Consider the following 16,369-nt stretch of genomic DNA (forward strand, 5'->3'; position numbering starts at 1 on the left):
TCTCTCCCAAAATAAATAAACGTTAAAAGAAAGAACTTCACATAGTGTTGACTGACCAAAGATATGGGGAGAAAGGAAAATCAATTTTCTCTACGTGTTAGTCTAGGTATTTAATATAATGCCAACAAAGTTAACATAGAATTTTGTTTTCAAACTGGGTAATTGCTTTCCAGTTCATGTGAAAAATAAACAAGCATTAGTAGCCAGGAAAATTCAGAAAAGAATAATAAGGAAAACACAGGCCTCCAGGATTTTCAAACATATTACAAGCTACAATGAATAATGCATTGTCGTATAAACAGGATAGGAAATCCAGAAGTGGGCACAAATATTTAAGCATTTGACAAAAATGTCATTTCAGGTTACTAGAGAAAGGACGGATCATTCAAGAAATGGTACTGGGACATCTATGTAAAAATCTGAGAAAAAAAAAAAAAGAGAGAGACTGTAATCCACACCTCACGTCTTACAACTGGATCATTTCCAAGTGATTCAAAATTTAAGTAGGAAAAAAATAAAACTGTAAAAGTACTAAAGAAAACTACAGAATTTTCTTTTACAGTCATGGCATAAGGAAGGCCTTTCTTATTACAGAAAACATACAAGATTAGTAAATTTAACCAAAAAATTAAAAAATTTCTGTAAAACTAAAGCCACCATAAAGAAAGTAGAAAGGAAAAATTCCAAATTATCACAAAGGCATAATTTCTTTAATATATGATGATTATACATGTCAAAAGATAAAACCACAAGAAGGGAAAAGTGTAATTAATTTATACATGAATATTAATTATAAAATGCTAAATGACACTACAAAATATACCATTTTTTATCCATCAGTTTGGCAAAGATAAAAAAACTTTGGTGAAGATTTGGGGTGGCATCACATTTAGATATTGTCAGAGATGTGTAGGGTTTTTTTAAAAATTTTGTTTCAATTTTTATTTATTTTGAGACAGAGAGCACGAGCAGGGTAGGGGCAGAGAGGGATACACAAAATCGAAAGCAGGCTCCAGGCTCCAAGCTGTCAGCACAGAGCCTGACACAGGGCTGGAACCCATGAGCTGCAAGGTCATGACCTGAGCCAAAGTTAGACACTTAACTGACTAAGCCACCCATGTGTCCCTGGAGAGTTGCAGATTTTTTATAACTCTTATTTTTTACATTTTACTTATTGAAAAGGTTTAATTTCAGTGTAGTTAACATAGTTTCAGGTATAGTTTATAACTACTTTAGAGAGCAGTTTTGTAAATGTATATTCTTTGACTCGGGAACTCAACTTTTAGGAATTTGTTCTAGAAATATATTCACGTGTAAGATGTTGTATGTAGGAAACTAATTCAGCGTTATTTATAAATAGCAAATGATCAGAAATGACCTCATTGGTCATCAGTAGAGGACTAGATAAATAAATCTGTGTAATGGAATAGTTTGCAACTGTCAAAAATGAAAAGAGAGATCTATGTGTATGGCTATGGGGGAAACTCTAAGATGTTAAATTAAGCAAGCAAAATAAGGAACAGTATGTGTGATTTTTGCACTATTCATGTAAAAATAATGGGGATATGTTATGTATAAACATATGTTTCTACATGCATAAAATATCTCCAAAAGTCTACATAAGAAATCAAAAGTTTTGACTGTTTCTATTAGGTGGCTGAGGATGGGAGTACCATGAAGAGCTTTACTTAAAAATCTTTTTATTTTGAAAAAACTATTTTTAAATGTTTAAATATACAAAAGAAAGAAAGAAAGAAAGAAAGAAAGAAAGAAAGAAAGAAAGAAAGAAAGAAAGAAAGAAAGAAAGAAAGAAAGAGAAAGACAGACAGACTAGTATATATTCAGGATCCCTTGCTCAGTTTGAAAAATCCATACAATTCTGTAAACTCTTAACATTGGCGAATCTTCATTTCCCTCTGGGGCAAATCCTAGCTGCTGTTGATACACCTGTCCTTGCAGACTCTGGCAGCCGCAGGAGTGGAGGCGGCCTGCGCCCCCGCGGCAGCCCCGGCTCGTGCCCTCCCAGCCCCCGCGGAAGGAAGGCCCGGAGTGGCCCAGGGACTCGAGGGGGAAGGGGCCGAGCTCGAACTCCGAGGCAGCCCGTCCAGGAGCCGCGGGGACACCAGTGAGGCCGCTGCTCTGCCCGGGGCCCCGCAGTGCTGCAGGGAGGGCGGCCCTCCCTCCTTTCCTACCAGGGGACAGAAGGCCCCCGGGTGGCGATGGCCCGGCTGCCCTCCAGGAGCAGCTGGACAGGGGACCTGGGTTCAGGGACTCCACAACCAGCACCCACCCCGGCGGCGCCCCGCGGATCCGGGGGGGCGGGTCACCGGCCTTCGGCAGCGTTTGCAAGCTGGTCCTCATCTGTCGCGCCTCCAGCACCGCGAGGGGCGCCCGCTCGCACTGCTGCCCAGGTTCCGGCCACGCGACCCCTGGGAGGCGCTTTGTCCCCCGGGACGTGGAGGGCTGCGCGTGGGGGCGCAGAAAGCCTGGTGTGTTGGTGGGGACGCTGGTCGGGGGTTGCGGGGACAGTGTCTCTGCCTGCTGGGCACCCCTGTGCTCGCCGCCCGCCGCCGCGTTTGCCTCTGGGCTCCGCGCTCCTGGAGGCGAGACCCTCACGGGGTTGGCGGCCCTGGCTCCGGAGCTGGGCACCTGCATGCGCTTATTTGGCAAAGGAGAAGCCGCTGAGGGTGTTTCCTCCTAAGGCATCGGTCATCTGGGGCAAATACAGGCTTCTGAAAATCTGAATTCGGAAACACAGTTACTCCCAAGGGGTTACATGTTTATGTATAACGAACACCATATACTTACCTACATTTACAGTTGTTCATTTTTGCCAGATTTACTTTTTCTCCCTCTGCTGAAGTATTTCGAAGTAAATTATGGACATTATTACACTTAACACCTTTGAATACTTCAGTACCCATCTCTAAAATATAAGGACATTTTCCTATGGAACTACAATATCATTATCAAGCTCAACAGAAGAAAAAAAATCGCAGAGATTTTTTCTTTTTCTTTTTTTTAATGTTTCAAGTTTTTACTTAAATTCTAGTTAGTTAACATATGTTATAATATTAGTTTGAGTAGAATTTAATGATTCATCACTTATCTACAACACCCAGTGCTCATCACAAGTGCCTTCCAGAAAGAGATTTTTCAACGTTTGCCCTTTTATACTACTTATATTTTGAGTCTGTTGCTATATAGCTTATTCAATAGATAATAAATTTTCAAATGAAAAATAAATTGAATGGGGGGCACCTGGGTGGCTCAGGAGGCTAAGCATCTGACTTGGGCTCAGGTCACCATCTCCTGGTTTGTGAGTCTGACCCCCTGTAGGGCTCTGTGCTGACGCGCAGAGCCTGGAGCCTGCTTGGGATTCTGTTTCCCTCTCTCTCTGCCCCTCCCCCACTTTCACTCTGCGTTTGTGTCTCTCTCAAAAATGAATGAACATTAAAAATTTTAACTGGATGGGATCTTTTTTTAAAAATATATTTAAGTAATCTCTACACCCAGGGTAGGGCTCAAACTCACAACCCCCAAATCAAAAGTCATATGTTCTAACTGCTGAGCCAGCCAGGCACCTCTGGATGGGATCTCTAATACTTAAAATTGACCAGAAAGCTATGCGGTCTGCCCAAACTATCATTAAAGGACAGGAAAGAAGGATTCAGAAGGACCTAGTTGAAAGTACACATGTAGGGATAGATGCTTCTGAGTGGCCCAGTGGTTAGATTCCTGCCTGGCTCCAGGTTTTGGCTCAGATCTTGATCTCCCAGTTCATGAGTTTAAACCCCCACGACAACTAGGATTCTACTTGGGATTCTCTATCTTTCTTTCTTTTCCCCTCCTCCACTCATTCTCTCTCAAAAATTAATAAATTAAAAATAAAAAAGAAAGTACAGACTTGAAGGAAAACCCACTTCATTTCAATGCCAACTAAGTTAGGGTTGGTGTGAGCAAAGCTTTCATCAAGTCAATACCGACATGGTGGGCAGAAGGACAAAAGGGAGGGAGGGAAGGAGGGAGACAGCGAAGGGGGAGGAAAGAAGGAAGAAGGTAAGTCTATCAATACATAGGGCCTGGACAGATAAATGGAAGTACATGTGCTTGAGGTACTATTACTCAGCCACCAAATGAGTTGGACCTACATGACCAATAAAGAGGTCTAAGATATGTGAAGTGCCGTTAAAATAAGTGGAGAAAAAGCTAAATATAAAATAGCTTAGCGCCTGTCCTGTGTATCTGTTCGTGAGAGATATCAGAATTATACTTGCAAATCCCCAGAGAATGTACGTAAAAGAGATGGGACAGAATTATACTCGCAAATCCCCCAGCGAACCGTGACAATGGCGATCCCCGGGTCGTGGGACCTTAGTGACAGGATGGGATTTCGCCTTTTACTTTATTAATTTTGGCATTGCCTGAGGTTTTTTTAAAAACCAGAGGTAACTTATTCTTTTTATTAAAAAAAAAAAATGTTTAAAAACATCGTCCAGTTAATGACCTAGGGTTCCTGCGCTTCAATTGAAAACCTGCGCGGGGCGTCCCCGCGCCCACAGTCCCAACCACGTGCGCCGCCGCGGGAGGCGGGAGGCAGGAGGCGAGGCGCGAGCCGCGGGGTCCTAGAGCGGCCCGGAAGTGCCTCGGCCCCGAGCGCCCCCCGCGGCGGGCGGCCCCCTCGGCGCGGCGCCGTGTCCCGGCCGGCGCGCTCCCGCTGACGCCGCTCCGGCGCCCTCCGTCTCGCCGCCGCGTCCAGTCCAGCTCGCGTGAGTCGGCGCCGGGACCCCGGGCGGGCGAGGCTGGGAGGGGGCGGCGGCCGGCGAGCCTCCGCCCGGGGAGGGGACGTCGCGCGGGCAGGGCCGGGGAGGGCCGCCGAGCTGGAGGGCCGCCCCTGCGATGACGGCCGCGGGCTGGAGTCGGCGGGAAGTGCCCGGGGTCTGGACGGCCGGCCTCGGGGCGGGGAAGGCACGCACGGGTTAAGATGTGACACCCTCTCTTCCGGTTCGAAGCGGGTGAAGGGGCTTTGAGCGCCCTGGCTTTCAGGCGCAGAGCTTGCCCTTCCCCTTCCCTCAGCCCCGCGGTCCTCGCGCCCTGGGGCGCACGCACGGCGTGGGGAGCCCTGCTTCCCTCCCGCCAGAACCCCAGACCCGTATCCGTCCCTGGATCCGCATCCACCCAGGGTCCCCCTCCGTCCCCGGATTCCTCTCCTTCCTGGGATTCGCATCCACCCCGGATTTTCATACACCCGGGTTCCGCAGCCGTCCCCAGCTTCCCATCCGCTCCGGACCGATCCCCGTCCCTCCCCGGATCCCCGTTCGTCCGGGATCCCTATCCGCCCTGGATCCCATTCCCTGGACGTCCGCCCGGCGCCTGTCCAGCTGGAAGCCAGCTGCGGGGCCGCACTTCCAGGCGATGGCGAGGCGCGCAGGCCCGCTGGGTCCCAGCGCTGCCGGGCAGCGAGCAGACCACTGCCCCGCGGGCCTCTGTGCGCCCCGAGGACTGTCCTCAGAGAGGGTTTGCCCTCAGGCAACCTCACGCGTGCTTGTTACCAAACCTCCGAGGGTGAGTGAGCGTTAAATGTGGTCTCGTATCAGAAAGCACGTGTGGACTGTAGTGCGGCGCTGTGACCTCAGCTTTCTAAAGTTTTCCGTAAATTTAGCTCGAGTGACAACTCGAAATGGTTGTTTTCAAGACTAATTTTCGAAACTATAGTTAAGAGTCCAATGAGAGTTAGCTCATTCATTAATCAAAGATAAGAACAGTATTTTCATTTACTTTCTCTGATTTGATTTTTTAAACATGAGCCTGAACTTTTTAACCATTCTGACCGAATTGTGTGGTCCCGCTTTTCTCCGTGAGCTCTGTAAGGTATTTTTTTATTGCTGTTTCTTTACATTGAGACTGAGATTGAAAGAAGATAAGAAATTGGCTGAAAGTCACACAATCAATCAGTAAACTGGTAAATGCTGTAACCACAATAGAATTCAGTTCTGGGTAACTTGACAGCCTGTGCCTTTTGCACATTGTGACCTTATATTTTCCATTATCTCCATCCTTTGGTCACCACGTGACCTTACTGTCAGTGAAGAGCCTTGGGGTCTATGACAGTTGCTTATGGCATCAATGCCTGTCACTAGATGGTGTCATTTTTCTGTATAAACGGTGATTCTTACTGCTTAGGAGGGAGCCTCCGAAGGTGTTTCTGAAACACGACTCCAGCTGGAGGGTGCTTCGTAAACTGTTCAAAGTCAAGATGAATACAGACTCTAAGGAGGTTTTGCCCATGGATGTGCAAGCTCCTGAGGTTTGGGAAGAACTGACAGTGAAGGTGGAGACAGAAAGTCACCTCTGGATGCAGGCATCCAGACTGAAACGTAGCAGTCCCCTGGCAAGGGAAGTCTTCCAAAGGCGCTTTCGACAGCTGTGCTACCAGGAGACCCCTGGGCCCAGGGAGGCCCTCACCCATCTCTGGGAGCTGTGCCGCCAGTGGCTGAGCCCAGAAACACGCACCAAGGAGCAGATCCAGAAGCTGCTGGTGCTGGAGCAGTTCCTGACCATCCTGCCCGCCGAGCTCCAGGCCCGGGTGTGGGAGCACCATCTGGAGAGCGGGGAAGAGGCTGTGATTTTGCTGGAGGATCTGGAGAAAGAGCTCGATGAACCACAACTTGAGGTAGGACGGAGGTTTGCAGGGAAAAAGTGTATGTGTGTCATCAAAGACCCTTGGATCCCTTGTTTTGTATCCCCTTGACCGACTTTGACCCTGAGCCTGAACCTGCTTCCTGTTGCTTTCCGGGAAGGGTTTCTTTAGACCGTTAACTTCTTCAGAAGTCAATGCCATCTCTCTGTTCCAGATGGCAGCCTACAGACAGGGATGAGAAGTCTGCTCTAGAGAGATAGTGCCTGAAGGCGAGCAGACGTCACTGAGCCTTCAGCCCCAGCCTGAGGAGCCCCAGCTCACACGTGACACTTCCCAAGAGTCCCACCCTACTGGAGAGACAGGTGAGGGACAAGACTTTCCTGGGGTTGAACACATCCCCCCTTGTCAAGCAAAAACAGATGCAAAGCCCAGACCTGGGGAACCAGGTAAGGTCAGTGCTCCAGCTGCCGAGGGCCCAGCACTTTGGCCCCTTCCCCTGCGTTCAGGCTCCGCCTGCGAACCATCCTGGCATCTCTCTGGTCTTCTGGCACGTGGTACCTTAGGAAGACTTTCAGGAATCACTGTGGAGTGCAGCTTTACAGAATGGGTGTGATATGTTCAGATTGTGGCTTTGCCTTTTAGAAGCCACGCTTGTACATGGGCAGATGTATTTAACCATTTGGTTCCCTCATCTCCAAAATGGGGTTGATAATAGTATTGCCTTAGTCTGCTCGGGCTGTTGTAATAGAAAGGCACACATTTCAGGTGGCCGAAACAGCAGACATTCATTTTATCACATTTTATCTTGGAGGCTGGATCTTCAAGATCAAGGTACCAGCAGGCTTGGTTTCCGGGGAGACCTGCCTTCCTGGGTTGTTGACGGTCACCTTCTTGCTTTGTTCTCACACATGCCTTTCTCTGTGTACATGTCTGTTGGGAGAGAGAGAGAAGGCTCTGGTCATTTCCTCATAAGGACATCAGTCCTATCAGATTAGGGCCCCACTCTTACTTACCATAGTTACTTTCCTAAAAGGTCCCATTTCTAAATATAGTTAGGGTTTCACCATGTGACTCGGGGAGGGAGACAACACAAGTATGTACCGTAGAAGGTAGTTGTGAGCACGGAACACAGACAACTGATGAAAAGCACTTGGCTGTCATTTTGCTTAGTAAATGGTCGCTGTTCTTCAGGTCGCCCTTGCTGATTGGGGTTTACGTTTGCAGTAGAAAGGGGTGAGCACCGTGCAGTAGGTGGCAGACTGGTGGGGAAACTTGTGGAATCAGTATGGTGTTTCCTGGTGTGTCGTTCAGTGGCGGGTGCAGGCCTGGGCACTCGGGGCTGTGCCGGCTGCCGGCCTGCTCTCGTTCTCCCTGCCACAGTTGGCTCAGCTTCTGTCCCTTTTCTCACCGGTACAGCGTAGCCTCTGCCCGACTTTTTGTTAACCATCTAACAGTCAGTCTGCAGAGACGTCTGCTGTTTGCATTTTCACTTCGTCGTCAGTGTATCAAAGCCACGATGCCCCTTGCCGCTCTGCCTCCTGCCTCTGTTTCGTCTACCCTGGCAATCATGCAGTCATCATGATTTCTGCCACTTGGAACACATGTCTTGACTTAAATTAAAAAGATTTTTTTTTAAGTAAATGTGCTCTGTAGATCTTCCTCTGGCTCCAGTAACCTCATCAGATTAAATTCCTTTGATTTCATTTTCCTCTTTTATGAACATCTTTCCTGTCAATTCCTTTGTTTCTTCCTCCTCTCACCATGAACTTGGACTTTTATTTTCCAGCCATGTTTCTCATTCTTCTACCTTCAGGAAGCACATCTGAGTAAGTCCATCCTCTCATCCGTCCATTCCTCCATCCTTTCCATCCCTTCATCCCTCTCTCCCTCTCTCCCATCCATCCCCTCATCCACCCACCCACCCCTCCACCCATCCACCCACCCATCCACCCTTCCCTCCATCCNGAGCGAAAATCAGGAGTCAGGCTGAGCCACCCAGGTGCCCCAATAAAATGATGCTTTTCAGTAAAAACTAAAGTGTTCCAGGAGGCATACTGGTCGGGCTGGGGGTCGGACCTCACAGGCTGTTCTGGATTTTCTCCCCGGATCCCATGTAAATGATTTAAAAATACAGAAATCAACAACCCCCAAACCCTAGAATTTGGGGAGAGAGAAAGCTGCTGGGGACACAGAGAACTGGCCTGTCCCCGCTTCTGCCCGGGGGGCCCTAGTCGGGGCTGGGCACAGCAGGTGCAAACAACTGGTCCAGTAAAGTGGGGGTGGGGGCGCCCCCAGGCGCTCCCTCCACGGGCTGGCGGGAGGCCCCATGGTGGGCACCACTCTGCGGGGACCCGCCCGCACCCCACACCTGCTTGCCCCCCATGTGGCTCTCCTGCCACCATGGGTGGCAGGGGCCGCGTGGCTGTTCTGCGGAAAACGTCCACAGAAAAGCCGTCGGGCCCTGGGTTAGAGAGAAAAGTGCCGTGGCAGCTGCCGGGGCCACTTCAGGCCACTTCATCAGACATGGGTAAAAACATACTTATCGACAGAAAAAGTGGTTTTTTGGGGCAGTTAAGTCCTGAAATCACATCTCCAAGATGACCCGGTGCTCCACTAATCCACGATGAAACAGGATTAATGCAGGAAACAAAAGGGAATTTTAAAATTTCTAATTAGCATCCACGAAGAGAGACTCAAAAGGATACCGCGTCCCTGAAATAAGAACTAGCCACAGTTTTTAAAAAAAATTTTTTTAATGTTTTTTTTCAATTTATTTCTAGGAGAGAGAGCGAGCGTGAGCAGGGGAGGGTCAGAGAGAGAGGGAGTCACAGAATGAAACAGACTCCAGGCTCTGAGCCCGCAGTCAGCACAGAGCCCGACGCGGGGCTCGAACCCACGAACCGTGAGATCATGACCTGAGCGAAAGTCGGACGCTTAACCGACTAAGCCACCCAGGCGCCCCAAGGTTGGGTTTCTTTCAGAATTCATGCTGATAGTAAAAAATGCAAATAGTAAAGAAGTTTATATGGTAAAACATGAAAGTTCTCCAAATTTTATTGCCCGGGAGTAGCCACACTTGTTAAATTGCTGTGTGTTTTCCAGACTTTTTCTGGTACGTGCAGAGTCTGTCTAGCTACAGTCTACTTTTCACTTGTCATTCCGTTTTTTAAAGAGGTGGGATAATAACCGCAGGTAAGAGGTGCGGTGGTGTGGCAGCGCCCGTGATGCTGCTCTGCCACAGAGGGCTGTGTGAGGGGTGATTATGAGAAGGCGAGAAATGTCTTTGCTTTCATTCTACCCAGTTTCCTTGTATATTTCAACTATAAAGAGGAAGTCCGCGCAGAAGTGCAGTACTGATCCCTTCTGTGGTCTGTTTCTTCTCTGCGGACACATTTCTGTTTTCCACACCTGTTGTCCTCCCCCAGCTGAAAGGAGGAGGAGCACCGTGGTCTGACGGCGGAGGAGCCCTGGGAGGCACCTGTACAGGTGTGTGAGCGACAGTACAGTCAGATGTGGCAGAAAGAGCCTGATGTTTTGGTAAAAAGACGGGGGTTAGGGGGTGTTTTCTTGGGACTTTGCTGGGTTGCGAGGTGGAAATCTGTTGTTTCACAAGGTCCTTGGGAGCTTCCCAGGTGTCACGTGAGGCTGCCCCTTATTTTGGGGGGCAGGGAGAGACCAGAGAAAGAGGGTAGGGGGCAGTTTTAAGAAGCAAAGGAGGCTTACCTGTGAGGCTTGTTCCGGGCGCAGCAAAATGTGTAGGTCTCGGCACCTGCCCACAGAGCTTACAGCTTTACGTAGGGGCCTTACCAGGCTGCAGTCACGCGTGCAGCCCAGGTGCCCTGTTTCCCGTCACGCTCGCTGTCCTTGGAGCAGCTTCTGGGAGCAGGGCAGTCAGCGAGAGCTCACGTCGCAAGGACAGAGGAGGGGGTGAGGAGCCTCCACTGTCGGCATCCAGCTTGTGGGTCAGTTGTTCTTGGCTTCTCGACGGCTGCCCCCAGCATTCGTGCTCGGGGCACCTGAGACGTCGAGGATTCTACTGGACTGCGCTCTAGTGTCTACACAGTTTGGGTTTCTGTGTCTCTGTTTTCCGGCCTTCAGACCCTTCAAGTCCTATCGGGTTGTTGGACGAGTGTCCAGGGGGGCCAGTTCCATCGGGCACTGTGTGCCTTCTGTGCCCATCCCTGGGCCAGTTGTTTGAGACCAGAGCCGCAGAATTGGTTTCAGTCCTTTGTCTTTTATTCATTTGACAAATGTTTATTCAACAACTGCCATGTGCCAGCTGTGACCCAAGGAATAAAACAGAAAGATCCTGTCAGAGGGAGAAAAACTACCTAAAGCACAGATTCCACGGAGCACCAGCCTGAGCCAGGCCATCCATTTCCCTCGCGCTGTCATGGAAGGTTCTGCTTCTGAGAAGCCCAAGATGAATTTCCACATCATTGTAGGCTTGAAGATACACTCTGGGATCATTTGGTAGAAATGTTAGTGTGAAATACAGAAACGGTCTGAGGATTCGCTGTTGCCGGGTACATTGTTGTCACTGACTGCCATGTCCTGAGTGAGTTCAGGTTTAAGAATTCAACTATTGGGGCGCCTGGGTGGCTTAGTCGGTTAAGCGTCCGACTTTCACTTAGGTCATGATCTCACGGTTCGTGGGTTCGAGCCCCGCGTCGGGCTCTGTGCTGACTGCCAGCTCGGAGCCTGGAGTCTGTTTCAGTCTGTGACTCCCTCTCTCTCTGACCCTCCCCTGTTCATGCTGTCTCTCTCTCTCCTAGAAATAAACAAACAAACAAACAAACAAACAAAAAAAGAATTCAACTATTAACGTGACCTGTCCCCCTCCCTTGTTATGTCTCCACACTGCCTGGTGCAGCGGGGAGGCTGAGGACCGGGAGCCAGGTCCCCTGCGATGGAGTCCCTCTCCGTCTCCGTGGATTGTGGAAGGGGGGGTCCTGGGAGAAGTCACTTGGATTGGATTGTGGAGAAGCGGAGCCGGGCAGGGATGGGGGCCCAGGGGATTTACTTGAGCACTAACAGCTGGAAACGGGCCCTGCAGCCGGGGAAGCGGGACGCCGAGGAGGAAAGGGCTGCGCAAGCCGTGGCCTCAGAGTCCAGCTGCAGCCTAATTTGGAGGAAGGGCCTCTGGAACAGAGCTTACCTCGTGTGCACTCGCAGATCTAGGGCTGCCCTCATCCAAGGGCAACTATTCAGAGAAGCAGCGGCTGTGAGCCCCTTGCAGCCAGTGCTCACGGCAGCGGGGATGGGCGCACTGGCCGGGTGCAGGTCAGGGCACAGAACCAGATGCTCCGGCCCCCCCATGCCTGCGCCGTGCAGGACTGCTGAGGAGCTGCAGCCGGTGGTGGTGTGGAGGGACGCTGGGGTCAAAGTGCACATCAGAGGAGGAGAAGGTGACATTATTACTAAACGTGAACACACTATAGAAAAGGAGGGCTGTATGGCAGTGAGAGACTTGCTTGTAAATTAAGGTTTTTGTGAGACTTTTTCTTTAATCACTGTTAAAAAAAATTATTACAGGGGCGCCTGGGTGGCTTAGTTAAGCATCCGACTTTTGCTTAGGTCATCATCTCGCGGTTCGTGGGTTCGAGCCCCGCGTCGGGCTCTGTGCTGACTGCCAGCTCAGAGCCTGGAGCCTATTTCAGAGTCTGTATCTCCCTCTCTCTCTGACCCTCCCCTGCTCACGCTGTCTGTCTCTCTCCTCGAAATAAATAAAAATATAAAAAAAAAAATTATTACAGACCTCTGTCACATGGACTTAAAAGTAGACCAGTATTGGGGCACCTGGGTGGCTCAGTCAGTTGAACTTCCGATGTCAGCTCAGGTCATGATCTCACCATTCATGGGTTTGAACCCCACATCGGGCTCTGCATTGATGGTGTAGGGCCTGCTTGAGATTCTTTCCTCTGTCTGCCCCTCCCCTGCTCTGTCTCTCTCTCTCTCTCAAAGTAAATAAAAACATTAAAAATATATATATGGGGCACCCAGGTGGCTCAGTCAATTAAATGTCTAACTTCGTGGTCCATGAATTTGAGCCCCATATCAGGGTCTGTGCTGACAGCCTGGAGCCTGCTTCAGATTCTGTGTCTCCCTCTCTGCCCCTCCCCATTCATGCTCTGTCTCTTTCTTAAAAATAAACATTTTTTTAAAAAAAGTAGATCGGGGCGCCTGGGTGGCTTAGTCGGTTGAGCGTCCGACTTTCGCTTAGGTCATGATCTCGCGGTTCGTGGGTTCGAGCCCCGCGTCGGGCTCTGTGCTGACTGCCAGCTCAGAGCCTGGAGCCTGTTTCAGTCTGTGACTCCCTCTCTCTCTGACCCTCCCCTGCTCGCGCTGTCTCTCTCTCTCTCTCTCCTAGAAATAAATAAAAAACATAAAAAAAAATAAATAAAAAAAGTAGATCAATATTTGCATTAGGGAACTGAAAAAAAAAGTAAGTTAAAATTAAAAAGTAAAGACTTGTGTCTTGAGTACAATTCCCCCTTTCCCGCACATACGGTTCATCACTTAGTTCATGTGGAACATGAATCTGCAACAGTCTGTCAACGGAATCCGTCTAGGAGTGCTCCCGTCCTGCCCACTTTCGTCCTCCAGTGGGCTAGGCTGCCTTCACTACTCAGGGCTTGAGGGGGAGGCTGGAAGTTCAGGGTAGGGCTGCCAGCAGAGGTGTGGTCCACTCTGAGCCTCCTTCTGGCTTGTGCCAGGGAGAGGTGGGGATGGAGCTGGGAGAGGGAGAGAGCGACAGACCCAGAGGCGGAGAGGCAGAGAGCACGCTCTCTGGTGTCTTCTTAAAAGGGCACACTAATCTCACTAGTCGCCACCCTCATCACCTCACCTGACCCTATTGTGTCCAAAGGCCCCATCTCCAAATGCCATCACATTGTGGAGTTCAGGCTTTAAGTTTTAATTTACTGAGAGAGAAAGAGAGCAGGGAGAAGGGCAGAGAGAGGGAGAGAGAGAATCCTAAGCAGGCTGCACGCTGTCAGCACAGAGCCAGATGCAGGGCTGGACCTCATGAACCAGAATGTGAGATCATGACCTCAGCTGAAATCAAGAGTCAGAGTTGACTGAGCCACCCCAGCGCCCCGGGGGTTCAGGCTTTAATATGAGCGCACGGGGACCTGGGTTCCATCTGTAACCCTGCTCCTCTGTATTTGTTTCTCCAGCTCTGCTTGAGAGCCAAGCATACCTGTACTTTTCTATAATCCTGTTCTTGTGAATAAGGAGTACTAAAGTACTTACTTCTCCTTTCGCTCGTTTCTCTTTGGTGCCCTAGCCAATCTCTCCAGCACAGTGTTGAGCAGAAATCATACTAATAGTCATCCTTATCTTATTCCTGATTTTGAAGGATGCATCTAATGTTTTGGCAAAAGTCACATTTTCTGATAATTATCCACATAACATTAAGAATATTCCCACCCATTCTTCATTTGCAAGAATTCTTTATCATGAATGATTTTCTGTTGTTGGAATATTGTCAACACATTTTTATTGTTAAAATACTAGTTTTTCAAGTTTAATTGTACTGTTAAAAATCTACATCTTTGCTAAGTTTTTGTCTGTTTCATCTATTGATTGCTGGGAGGGTGTGTTACAGCTTTGCTATGGGAGGGGACTTACACACTTCTCCTTGTAGTGTGTCAGTGTTGCTTTTTATAGAAGTTCAAGAATTGTGTCTTCTTGTGGAATTATTCCTTTTATTTTTTTATCTCTAATAAGCTTATGTTGCTGATATTAATGTAGCTCATCTGAAATCATTTTTTAATGTTTACTGTTGAGAGAGAAGGAGCATAAGTGGGGGGGGAGAGAGAGAGAGAGAGGGAGAGAGAATCCCAAGCAGACTCCACACTGACAGCAGAGACCCCAATGTGGCACTCGAACTCATGAACTGTGAAATCATGACCCGAGCCAAAGTCGAATGCTCAACCAACTGAGCTACCCAGGTGCTCCTGGTCTAAAATTTTTAAGAGAATATTAGCCTGTTACCTCTTTCCCATCCTTTTAAAAAAAAGTATTTCTTTTGGATATCCTGTGTACAGAATTAGATTAATTGTAATCTTTGATAGGAGTCATGACACACTGTTGTCACTGGTCCATGAATGCCATGCTTTATGAGTTTGGTAACTTAGGTAGTTAATTTAGTACTTAGCACTCATTAATGTGCCATTAAACACAAAAGAGAAGTTAAGACCTTGAAAAACGCCTGTGTCATCTGATCACTTAGCACCTCTCATCCAGCACCTCAGTTTCCCAGTTAAAGGAACATCATCTTGAATCCTGATTTTATAATATCTTGTTTTTCTATTTTTATACTTATATTGCATATATATGCATTCCTACTACCTAGAGTTTTTATTTTAATTGATTTTAATAACTTTATAAAATTTTCTATGTTCTGTCTCGTCTTTTAAATCCTTACTGTAATCCAGTTGTGTCTATCATCATTATCCGTTCATTCCTACCACCCAATTTTGTCTTTTCTGTTCTTCATGACCTTTCTTTAAATTTTTCTCAGTTCCTGTTTTGTTGGTTAGTTTATATGTTCTTCTTTTTTCCACATTTACATGTTAGAAAATTATACATTTTTAGTCTTTATTTTTACTGGTTACATGTAAAATTTCAATATGCCCACCTGACTTGTGAGATTATGAAACTGATTCTCTCTGTGCTTCTCCGGGATGTTACACAAACCCCGAGTACATCCCATAAACCTGCTCCAACAGTCCACACCACTGCTGATTAGTATTTTAGTTGTGCTTGACCCCAAGATTGAACTTGTCATTGTAATTATTGTTGTTGCTGGGTTTTTAATAGTCAGTGACTAATTAGGTTTTCATGTATGTTTTAACAAATTGATTTTACTCACTGAGGCTTCCTCGGAGATTCATTTCTCTTCTCATCAAAGCATGTCTTTTGGTGGTTTAGTGACGGTGAGTTACCTTCGGCTTTGTGTGAATGAACATGTTTTCATTCCACTCTCCCCCTTGAATGTTGGTTTCATGTATTTGCGGTGAGAGAGCCCTCATTAACTCAGTCTGCGTAGAAGGCTAACAGTTTTTCTTGTTCAGCACTTTGAAATGCTTCTTCCAGCTTGAGACTTACGTCTTCCATCAATTCTGGCAATTCTCAGTCAACATCTCCTTCCAAATTCTCTCTCAGGAAATAACTCCTCCTGGCTCTCCCATTACATGCACGTACCAGGCGTTCTCACACTGTCTTCCAGCTCTCTCCCTCCCATTGTGTGCTGACCTGCATCTCTCTGTGATGGATGTCTTCAGATCAGTTGTATAGCTTACATATTCTCCATGAGCTGGTTTAACATGCTGTTCACCATAGGAGATTTTCATCTCAATGCCTTTATATTTCGTTTCCTAAGGTTTTATATGATTCTTTTTCAGAACTCTCTGCTCTTCTCGCTTCCTATCCTGTTCTTCCACTGTGGTTTCTAGATCTCTAAAAAATATTTAAGTGTTCTAAATACATTTTACTATTTCCTTCATATTATTATATCTGAAGCTGTTAGGGAGCCGACTCTGCTCTTCATTTCTACAGCCTTTTCCCAGCATAAATGCTTCCTCCTTTGGTTTGTATTTTCAGCCATTGCTTATTCTCTGGAGGGGTTATTTTGATCTGTGGCAGGACCCTGTGTTGTACCCTATGAAACTGTTACTATGGGCCTGTTGTGTATTTACTTCTGTTAAACAACCCGACGGGTTC

General features: G+C 47.8%; 1 protein-coding gene across 1 annotated transcript; it reads left to right on the forward strand.

Annotated features, from left to right (window-relative positions):
- The first annotated feature begins 4,349 nt into the window (after positions 1-4,349).
- On the forward strand, positions 4,350-11,221 carry LOC120249057. Its single transcript, XM_039257543.1, has 6 exons — positions 4,350-4,377; positions 4,563-4,769; positions 5,262-5,565; positions 6,184-6,673; positions 6,855-7,002; positions 9,971-11,221. The coding sequence occupies exons 1-5, from the start codon at positions 4,350-4,352 to the stop codon at positions 6,876-6,878; spliced, it is 1,053 nt and encodes a 350-aa protein (XP_039113474.1). The 3' UTR covers positions 6,879-7,002; positions 9,971-11,221.
- The last annotated feature ends 5,148 nt before the right edge of the window (positions 11,222-16,369 follow it).

Source organism: Hyaena hyaena, unplaced genomic scaffold, assembly GCF_003009895.1.
Source record: "Hyaena hyaena isolate Hyena2069 unplaced genomic scaffold, ASM300989v1 scaffold_637, whole genome shotgun sequence".
In the NCBI taxonomy this organism is placed as follows: domain Eukaryota; kingdom Metazoa; phylum Chordata; class Mammalia; order Carnivora; family Hyaenidae; genus Hyaena; species Hyaena hyaena.